The sequence below is a fragment of the Lupinus angustifolius genome, chromosome LG07 (assembly GCF_001865875.1).
Source record: "Lupinus angustifolius cultivar Tanjil chromosome LG07, LupAngTanjil_v1.0, whole genome shotgun sequence".
Classification (NCBI taxonomy): domain Eukaryota; kingdom Viridiplantae; phylum Streptophyta; class Magnoliopsida; order Fabales; family Fabaceae; genus Lupinus; species Lupinus angustifolius.
In genome coordinates, this window is record NC_032015.1 from 19,039,569 (window position 1) to 19,050,828 (window position 11,260).

The 11,260-nt window shown below is 34.3% G+C and overlaps 2 protein-coding genes across 3 annotated transcripts; both read right to left on the reverse strand.

Annotated features, from left to right (window-relative positions):
* On the reverse strand, window positions 2,835–8,757 carry LOC109352634 (T-complex protein 1 subunit beta-like). Of its 2 annotated transcripts, none has more exons than XM_019594768.1 (12): window positions 8,653–8,757; window positions 8,288–8,316; window positions 8,144–8,200; window positions 7,586–7,651; window positions 7,381–7,492; window positions 7,034–7,162; window positions 6,293–6,364; window positions 5,989–6,104; window positions 5,305–5,381; window positions 4,539–5,024; window positions 3,489–3,804; window positions 2,835–3,043 (listed from the first exon to the last, which is right to left on the reverse strand). In XM_019594768.1, exons 2-12 carry the CDS (start codon window positions 8,291–8,293, stop codon window positions 2,897–2,899), a joined length of 1,584 nt encoding a protein of 527 aa, XP_019450313.1. In that variant the 5' UTR covers window positions 8,294–8,316; window positions 8,653–8,757; the 3' UTR covers window positions 2,835–2,896. The 2 variants fall into 2 exon arrangements, with proteins under 2 accessions (XP_019450313.1, XP_019450314.1); XM_019594769.1 differs by having other exon boundaries at window positions 8,288–8,339; window positions 8,653–8,727.
* LOC109353013 lies at window positions 9,691–11,251 on the reverse strand. The gene is made up of 2 exons (XM_019595203.1): window positions 10,892–11,251; window positions 9,691–9,987 (listed from the first exon to the last, which is right to left on the reverse strand). Exons 1-2 carry the CDS (start codon window positions 11,172–11,174, stop codon window positions 9,857–9,859), a joined length of 414 nt encoding a protein of 137 aa, XP_019450748.1. The 5' UTR covers window positions 11,175–11,251; the 3' UTR covers window positions 9,691–9,856.

Here is an 11,260-nt window from a genome sequence, read left to right on the forward strand (position 1 = left end):
GGTTCAACCGATTGAATCGGGAACCGGCCTCCAAACCGGTCCGAGCCACATATCAGATCGTTTATGCACATGAACCGGGAAAAACCGGCTTGACTCGGTCGGGTTATATAAAAACCGGTGACTCGGTCGGTTCTTGGTTGAACCGGCGAGTCACCTTTATTTAAAAAAAACCACTAATCTCAAAACGACGTCGTTTTGTGAGGTATATTTTTAAGAGAAAAAAAGCCCAAAACGGCATCGTTTTGCGCTATAACTATTTATTGAAATGTTTGATAATTGGTAATGAATTTTTATGTAAAGATTACCTTTATGACAAATATTTTTTACAATATTATATTAGGTATTAATATTATTTGAAATTTATTGATGAAAACCGAGTCAACCGGTTCAACCAATGACTCACCGGTTCGACCAATGACTCATCAACCCGATAGCCTGACCGAGTCGATGACCGGTCCGAGTTTAATAACACTGGTATACCTTATTTATTTGGCATCATTGCTATTCCTTGTTTTATTATTTTTCTAGTAATGCAATAGTAGTGTATCAAGGTCTTATACAAAGGTCAAGATCATTTCCGATACTAGAGAGGGAAATGCATGAAAAGCAAAGAAAATTTGATGTGATATGACACTTTTACTCTTTAGATATAATATGGTGACACTTTTACCCGTAAATACAAAAACAAAATCGATAACTTATTGCTCCTACTAACTAGGCATCATTTTGCAGAATGCTGCTGAGAAGCCTCCATTCTTTTTGCCAAGCTGGACTGCAATGTATGTAATCAATGCATTCATTGTGGTATGGGTTTTTGTAGTTGGATTTGGCTTTGGAGGATGGGCCAGCATGACCAACTTCATCAGACAAATTGACACTTTTGGGCTCTTTGCCAAGTGCTACCAATGCCACACCCCGACTCCGCCATCGGTCGCGGCGGCGCCACCCCCTCATGCCCTTCATCACTAAATCTACTCTTTCTCATAGCTCCATCAATATTTTGTGTATCATATACATGGGTGTGATAGTAGTAATACTAATTCTCCCCTTGATTTTATGTGTGTTTTCAACTTTGTTTTACTATATAGTTTTTTTTCCTTTTAATTTTCACTTTAAGATTAGGTGATTAAAAATAGTGTGTCCAATGGTGTTTATGTTATGATTCCCTTGCTATAAAAAAAGCATAGGCTAATTAAATTACATTTGATTTTGGTATCTTTCAATTCATCTTTTTTTTCATGGCCCATTTTTTTAAATTTGATTGCAAGATACTATTGAGATTTTGTTTGCGATTCCTTTCCCATACTAGATTCTTCAGTATTAGGAATGTGAGGGATGATTTTTTAAGTTATATAATTTAAAAATAAATTAAAATCTGAACCATTGAAAATTTATTTTTGTCACGTGTTTTGATCTGAACTATGTACTGGTCTCTTTTGTAACGAAGAGGAGATAGACTCATTTCTTTTTGTGCTTATGGATTGAAATGTCATTATTACCATGCATGTTTCCAAAATATGCCAATGTGCATAGGGATATAGTATAGGTATTTTAGTCTTAAAGGGTTGTTGTGTGGGACTAAGATTTATTTAATCTTTCACTTCATGTTTTAAGATTCCTCACTCTTCATTCATAAGTGAAGAAAATGGAGAGTGGACATGTCCTACAATTTCACATGGGATGCATGTGGATTCTTCTGCTCTTCATGCGCCATATTTACTTGAACAATATTATTATATAAAGTATAGAACTTTATATTAATAATTCATGATGCATGAACCTCTTCCTTAGGAGTTAAGCACCCATATGTTCATGTCATTGGATATGTCTATTAATTTGTCTCCAAATTTCAATTACATATTGTAATTATATTTTTTATCGTTAATCTAAATCGTAGAGATTTGACAAAGTTTTACGTTGGTTGTCTTCGCTTTTATGATGGAGCATTATGATGTTCTTTAATATAAGTTTTTTGTTATGACAGAGCAATATGATGTTGTTCGGTCTATGTAACCGATTTCATTAGTAGGATTAAGAGGGAAAAAATCAAATAGTCCCCAAAGGATGTTCCTTCTTGATATAGAAAAATGGACTCTATCGGTCATGCTTTAATTGCAAGTGGGACTAGTTGAATGTGGAAGTACTACTAGGGATGACAATAAAAATCGAACCCGTGGGTACTCGCATGAACCGAACTCGTTGCCATTCCTAAGTTCTACCCACAAATGCAATGCTAAAATGGGAGGTGTTGGCAAATTGGATAAGGCTAAGGTTCTGATCAAACTAGTTCAATCAAATATAAGGTCATAACTTAAGTTCACAACTCAAAGGATATATATGATCAACTTTTAAAGTGATTTATAATCTTTATAATATAATTGCATGAAGAAAAATAATAATAATAAGTTTGGTTTCAAATTGTTATTTTTGGGTGCAATGTAGCTTCCGTGTATTCCAAGCAACCTAGTTCCACTCTCACTTACATATAAGGATAAAAATGTCATCATATTAAATCATTTAAGATTAAATTTAATTAGAATTAAAATATTAATATGTTGTCAAGATCTTATTAGTTGTCTTTATATGGATTCGTCTCGACACAAGTCTTTCTCTTCAAAAATACCTTTAAAAAAGTAAAAGGGTTATCCCTACTTTAATGGTAAAATCATTACTCTTGAATTTAAATAAATCTACTGAATTTAAATATAAGACACAAGTTAGAACATAATTTTTTTTTAATTAATAACTAACAACAAATAGTAATCTAATACTAAACAAAAAGATATCACAACAACTTGAAGGAAATATATATTTTGTTTTAACAATGAAACAGAAGACAATATTCTCAAAATTTAACCCCTTCTCAAATCTAAAGGTTGGATGCATGGACAGATTTTTACATTCTGTCTTCTCTCCTCCTTGGAGCACAAGTGATGATCTCATCAACTCTAAGTATCATCTCGGCCGCCTCGGTCGCGGATAGCAATACGGCCTGCTTGACTTTGAATGCTTCAGATATCCCTCTTTCAGCCATGTCCCCAACCTTCCATAAATACAACACCGGTGAAAGTCGGCTATAGCCAAAAAGAAATTAGAAAGAAAGCATTATGTCATTATACTAACTACACAACCATTAGGCAAATACCTCTATATGGGTATGTTCAATAAGAAGTTAATCTTAGAAATGACTAAGATACAATACATACTTATAGTATTAATGAAAATTTTCATGTTATACCGAATATCAGTATGTTATGAGCAGAGAATGGGACAAACAAAAACATGTCAAACAAATTCCAAGATCAGAAAACAACATTACACAAACAGGTCAAACAAAACCCGAGTTATTACCCCGAGGGAGCATATTGCTGCAACCCATATAGAAAAGAAAGGGAATGGTGCCAATATCGCACAATAAGATGTGGCATTTCCAATTTGGCGATCGTAAAAGAACCTAAGCTACCAAATTCTCAGTTTCAGTAACTTACAGAACCAGAGATAACATCAATTCCTGAGGTACATCCTTCTTTCTGGTGCTCTGCACGGAGTTGAGAAATCAACTCAGCACTGTCCAAACCAGCATTATCAGCAATGGTTGTTGGGATAGCCGAGAGTGCCCGGGAGAATGCCTCAATAGCAAGAGACTTCTTCCCAGGAGTTTTCCTAGCCAATTCATCCACTTCCTTCGCCATCACCATCTCAGGCCATCCACCTCCGAGAACCACCCTGCTGTCACTGATAGTCTGTGATAACACACACAAGGCATCATGCAATGACCTCTCAGCCTCGTCAAGGACATGGTGGCTGCCACAAAAGTATAGGTCAGACATAAAGCATACATAAAGTGAAAAATTAATTCAACTCTGTTAAAAATAGATGTCTACTCGTATGCACATAAAACACTCCTGTACATGTCCAGCTGACACTTCCTTTGGCATGACCATATGGAACACAAGCTTAAAAGCAAGTAATATCCAAAAATCCCGCGATGTATAATTAAATCATTGGACTAAATAAGATTCAAGGTATCCAACATTTTGAAAGGGAAAAGAATAATTATAGAAGTAAATTTTAATAAAATCGAGGCTACTGCCTAAAGGGCCACTGGAACTGAGCAATTCATATCAAGTCTAATGACTTTAGTTGACAAGAACAAAACATTGTAAGCAAATCCTATGCCAGCATATGAAACCCTCAGATGACAGACAAATGATGTGGGACGACCCTTGTTGATATGAGCAACTATGCACCATGAAAGGATTAGTTCAAGGAACACCCTTGGTTAACACCAAAAACTACTAGAGAATGTTAAAAAGGTGGCACAATGCACGAGACTCCTATTTAATGGGGTCTGGGGAGGGTAGATGTACGAATCCTTACCCTCGCTGGGGGAGAGGCTATTTCCAGAATTTGAACTCATGACCTCATGGGCACTAAGCAACAACCTTATTGCTGTGCCACACTCACCCCTAATCAAGGCTTGACCAAAAACTACCAGAGAATGTAAAAGCACAAAAATGAAAAACAATTTTGAGTACCTAGCGCCTCTCAAAACTATAGTACATGCCTGCCCCATTGCAACACCAGAAAAATGAATCAGCTTATCCTCGCCAATCATAATCTCCTCAATAAGGTTGCAATGTCCAACCTTGACAGACTCGGGATTGTCAAAGGTGGATGCAATCTCACCACCAGTTACTAGAGCCAGACGCTCAATACCATCAAAATCAGCATGCTCAATAGCCAATACCCCCGCATCAGCAAAGAGCTCCTCTGGGAAGTTGTAAATCAACTGTCTGTTAACAAAGCAATTGATACCGTGACCTATTATCTTCTGCACCTTCTCTCTCATTTTCTCCTTCTCAGCTCCTTCAATCTCAGCAACTTTAGACATAGAATCAACACGAACACGTGCTCGATATATCTTCACCTTGTCTGTGTCCATGGCAGTGTTTGCCACCAATATCTTTGCATTCTCTATGCGTTTGGGTTGCCCAATACCAATTTTTTTGTCAAGAATGAATCTGAACAATGAATCCAAATCAGAAAGATTGTTTTGCACTGAAAATGTCAGGATAAGCAATACTGGAATATTAATAACAGAAGAACACTAATACAAAAATGCTTCTTATAAAGGAAACTGCACACGTTAAAAACAAATTCAGTATACAAATTCCTTGAAGACTGCCTATGAAACTCAATACATAGACGTTACACTAGGTTTCAAAAAGGGTTGAAGTATTCCATACTTGCAAACTAAAAAATAGTATATTTTTTCTGCAATGATATACATCAGTCATTTACCCTTCATCTAAGAATGACTCCGTTAGTGATCCTCCAGGTTTCTTTATAATTTGGATTGACTCTAAATTAGTGCTTCCCTGCAGTTTGAAACATGGCCACTAAAGAGTAAGACACAAGGAATTAAAACATGAAAACACATATAGATAACTATATAACAATCATAGTAGTCATTCCAAATAGTGGGGCCAGAGCATCTGCAACCAAAGCTGCTATAGATAGTGAAGCAGGAGATAGTGGGGACAACACTCTATATCTAATACAGTTAATAGACCTTCAAAATTGAAAAGCTACACAAAACATAAGATATATTCACCATAAAACTTCTAAGTAATAAATTGAACACAACAGGATAGGCTTGGCAAAAAGTCTGAAACAAGCTAAGAAAGTGTGAAACATGGGAATGCAGAAACTGAAATAGAGTCGGGAGTTAGTGCAGCAATATTGCCGAAACTGGGCAAGGAAGTGTGAAACAGAAACAATGAGGACAGATGATTATTTTTTAAATTACTTTTTAGCCAAGGATGTGGAAAAATATGTAAGATCAAAACTGAATCTAATGTTTCTAGAGTCTGGACTTAAGTTGTTCCACAAATGGTCAAAAGCAGAAAGTTCCCTAACAGTAAAGGCCCTATAAACTAAATCCAATAAAATTGAAATGTGTACTCAGTAGGGGAGTCAGTTCACCTTCAGTCTCATTACAGCATCAACGGCTAATTTTGCAAAATGCTCCTTGTCCTGTGAGAGAATCTTGGAGCTCAGAGTAGTCCTTGCAATGTTCATCAAGTCTGACCTGAATTTCTCTGCACAATCGAGTAAAATCATGCATTAGACATTAAGATGCAAGAAACGCCTCCATAGCTGGACACACCATAAATACAATAATAATGATGATGATGATAAAAATAAGGATGCATTGAAATGCTAGGAGGCAAACACAATAATGGCAAAAAGAATAAATAAAAAATCCAATCCAAAAGGAAAATCATACCAGCATCTTCTCTGTTGTCCACAACCTTATGCAACAAAGCATTGCGAGCACACTCAGCTGCCATACGGAAACCTGAAATTCATAAACAGTAATATCAAGCATGCTCATGTTAAACACAAAGCACATTTGGAAACAAAATAATTAGACAATAACAAGATTCAACGAAAGTATCAAGGTCAATTTTTAATGCTTTATGTTTCTGGTCCTTTTTACGCATCTTACTGGGAGGAGGAAGGCTCCACTAAACAGGCCAAACTAAAATGTACATGGGGCAGCCTTGGAAAGAAAACAAAAGAGCAAAAATAAAATTAGTTTTTTTACTGCTTTTATTTAAGTATTATAAGACTAAAGATCACAAACAAAAATAAATGATCCTTGAATGACTAGAAAACTGAAAGGAAAGAGGAATACATTTTTAAGACAAAAAAGTAGTGTTTACATTCAGTTGCTTAATATATCAAAACCTTCGAAGGAACATCTCATTTTTTTGTAAAAGAACTTTTACAGATGGACACCAAATGAAGATCTGATATACAAGATATGAATTAATGATGTATAGAGTAATGGACAATGACAAAGGCATTGCCTTCGTTACCAAATGAAATTACTTATCCAGGTAAGTTGACGAATGCTCAGAATGTGAGACAATAAAGTTGTTACAAGAAAGTATGTCACACGAAAAACACAACAGAATTTGAACACAAAAGCAGTTGGTCATAGTTGGAAGGCAAAGAAATGAACCTGAGATTATTGTCATTGGGTGAATTTTAACTGCAACGAGCTTCTCTGCCTCCCTTAAAAGTTCCCCAGCCAATACAACAACAGAGGTTGTTCCATCACCAACTTCATCGTCTTGAACTTTTGATATGTCTAACTCGCATTAAGGACGGCTATCTTATGATTTAAACGTATTGATATTAGTTTCATGCCCATTAAACTTATTTCATTTTCTTCAAGTTATCATGTTTTTATTATCATGCCAATTAAAAAACTTGAACAGCCACTCCATATTCGCTCTTCAATATCCCCTACCATCCAACAAATTCTAAGCAAACTTCACTACAACAATAAAAATATGATAAGGATACCAACAAGGACTTTAGCAGCTGGGTTATCAATATGGAGAGACTTCAAGATTGTAGCACCATCATTAGTGACGGTAACTGCCTGTCCTCTGCCTGTTGACTGCAAAATTTTATCCTGCAGTTGTCGCATCCAATATATATGTATTAGTTACAAATAGAAAAACAAAATCACCCATCAGCACATGCATGATTAAAGAGGAGATTTCACCATTCCCTTCGGCCCTAAAGTCGTCTTCACCAAGTCAGCAATAGCCATGGCTCCAACAAAAGATGCCTGCACAAACAAAACCATTCAACACATGCAGTTAGAATCAACCAACTTCCTCAGACTCGAATAAAGGATTAGGGTTACACTACATACTCCTAATTGGTAACTGGTATCAATATCCCTAGACCCTTGTCATAAATAAAGTATGGTTAACCCATCACTAATTCAGTTAAATAAAATTGGTTACAGCACTTAAGTGAGAGCGTTGTAACAATTATTTAAATCGGCTAACCAATGTTTTAAGTTGCACTCCACGTCCGCAATATAGCGGTTTCAGAAGTCTCCAGAACGGCATTGCAGCCAATTGCAGTCACATTGACTGCATTTTACCGCAATTGCGACAAATGTAACCGCAATTTAAAACACTATTGCTAACCATGCTATATGTCACATAACCAGAGGGTATGGGTGTGCCACTAAGAGGTATTACTGGATTTCCCGAAGGAAAAATTTGTTAATGCAGATCAGAAGTTAGTATATTAATCTTAACAAGCTTACCATTCTGGCACGCTCTCCTTTTTCTTCACTGGCTTCATCTTTAAGAATTCTATCAATCTATAGCATTCACAATATAAATCAATTTCCAAATCAAGAAAAAATACTAAGCAAAAAATCAAACAAATTTACTAGGAAGTGACTTACCGCCATTCTCAGAATTCAAATGCTATCACCTGATTAGATAGGAAAATAAATTCTATCAAACAACCAATCACATATTTTTACTATCACAGTAAAAATCTCCCAAAATTAAGGACATGTTCATTCAAGCCATTTTCATACCCACAAAAAAAGTGATTATTTTGATAATAAAAAAATAGTAATAACACTTGCCCATTTGTTTGGTTAGGCTTTTTGAGAAGCTATATTTCCCAGATTGTCGAAAAATCACATTTTTAAGCCCTAAAGCTATTATAAGAAGTGAGAGAAGATGAAATATTAAGCAGCGGTGGTGGTGAATGAGAAGATTATGATGAAAGGGAGAAGAAGTAAAGGAGAGAAGGAGTTACCGGAATGGGATGAGAGAAGCGGCGATGGCGGAGAGAGATGAGATTGGGATTAGGGTTTGAGATTGAGTTTGAGAGTGAAGTGAAAGAGTAATAATAAAAGATGAAGAAAGCCAACTATTCAAACGACATCGTTTTAATGTTTAAATTCAAAACTTATAATGTTTTTTTGTTGTTTCGTATCCTCGCACACCGGAGAAATCCTATCCGAGTCGGAATATCCACAAGTACGTGGGGCTAACTCAGCGAACATTTTTTCCATCCACACGACTCAAAACTTATAATGTGAACATATATATATATATATAAAAGAAATAATATTGATAAAATAAAAAATATTTGAAAATTATGATAATATAACTGCATTTCCTTCACTCAATTTTTTCTCAAAAGTAAATAAAAGTTAAATATGATTATATTCTTAATTATTACCTTTTCTTTTTCACTTCTTAGTTCTTCATTTCTTTTTAATGTAATTCACAATGTGAATTAAATGTAATTATTTTAGTTAAATTATATTCAAATTTATATTTTTTTTTCACTTCTTAAATTATATTTATATTTTTTTTTCACTTCTTAAATTATATTTATATTTATAACCTCAAACATCAAAAGTTTTGGAGCAAATATAGTATTTAAAATTTTGTGAAGCTCTTAAGTAAGCTTATGAAGATAACATTGTTTAATTTCATTTATTTGCAATAACCAACAAATGTCAAAATATATCATTCATAAAACTTTAGAAAACCATACATCTAAAGTGTTTGGACTCAAATTCGGGTAATGCTCGACAACAACACATTACTACAAGTTTACAACTACAAGCTACAAGTTAGAAGTTAGTTTTGTTAGATAGTAATCTTTATGAAAAACTTACCAAAACACTTCTCATTATGTATATTGAGATAAGTTAATAAACATGATTTTTAATAACGTTCATAGTCGAAGATTAATCCATTTTAAAGCATAAAGATTATCGAAATGAGTGTTCAATTAAAACCAAACATCGATAGAATTTGAAACTTTAATATAGTCGAATTGTGTTGAGTAGCATGTACATCCAATTTGCAAATCATTATTGACTCTTAAATAAAATTAACATAAATGTATAGTGCAGATGTATCGACTATATAAATCTTTACATAGACGATGCATAGATTTTAAACTCGTTGAACATTCTCATGATTCAAAGACAAAGTTGTTGATATTAGAGCCTAGATTGTAGTTGAATTTGTCCCTCAGCTACAAGTCTGGTTTCTGTTACCATTGGAGTTGTTCCACCATCAGTTTCAACTTCAGCACTTGAATTGGAGTCACTTGTGATTTTTAATGTGTATACTGCATCACCATCAAAATAATTAAACTTATAGTTATAACTTTAGATAGCTACTTAAAATTTGATATTTTATGATAAATTAGCCAAACTATAAAGGGTACATTTAGAAAAATTATGGGGTCTTAGGAAAAAATTAGAGTATAGTATAGAATCTCATTACCCTTATTTTATGGTTGATAATGCTTGCAAATTATGGCAATGAGTTATAGATAAGATTAGGATTTGACACTAATTATTATGTTAATCAAAAACTCACCAACAAAACCATTACAATAGAATGTATCACATTCACGTATCGCTCTAGTGGTATAAGGTTTCATTACATTCCCAGAAAGACCAAAAGTTAAAGGGCTCGATTTCTCGGAACAATACTTGTTAAGAGGGCAGTCATGCATCCCAAAAAGGATTAATTTCTTACCCATAGTGAGGGATATACTTAGTAGTTCGGAAAAAAAATGTATCAGCTAAATTATTTTATGTGTAAAGGTTTGTTTTTTTGTTGCCTTAGGGAGCTGCCAAACTGGCCTAAGGGTTTCCACAACACTTAGACAACTCAAAATGCTGAATATAGGGAAAATAATGAATCAAGTATAAATATAATTGATCGGACAAGTATCCGTTGTCTCGAAATATATCCTAAATCATGTATCAAACCAATAACGATGAAGGAAAAACAGAAAAAAATAATGAATATTTCATTTTTTAATATACATGACATATTTTCATTGGTTCGAACATATTTTGGGACAGCAGATCATTGTCGATAATTGTTCTTGTTATTGTGATTGAATTCTTTAATACAATGATTTAAAATGTAGTGACATATAAATATCCCTCTAACTTTTTAGCTTAACTTTCACACTTAAGCAATTTTCCATAACAAAATTCATTGAAATGTAGACTAACCTGGTTGAGGAGAAGTAGAAGCTGGTGGACTATAAGATCTACTCACAAAAAGCTGAAATTTAACACTTGTAGGATTATCCTTAAAAGCAGAAACCAAAAATTTTGGTAGAGGCAAAGAAAGAACTTGTTGCTCTAAAGTTGATAAGGGTGCTTCAGAATTGAGCTTAACTTTCTTTTGATCATGATTTTCATCTGCACTAGAAGATTTATAACCAAGTGGTTTATCTACAAACCCTTTGAAAGCATTGTGTCTTTTCCATTGGTTTGGTCCATTATCTTCCATGCCTCAAAGATGAAATAATTTCTAGATTTATGTGTGTTTATATGTAAGAAAAAGAAAGTTTTTTGATAATAGAAGAAGCCATATTT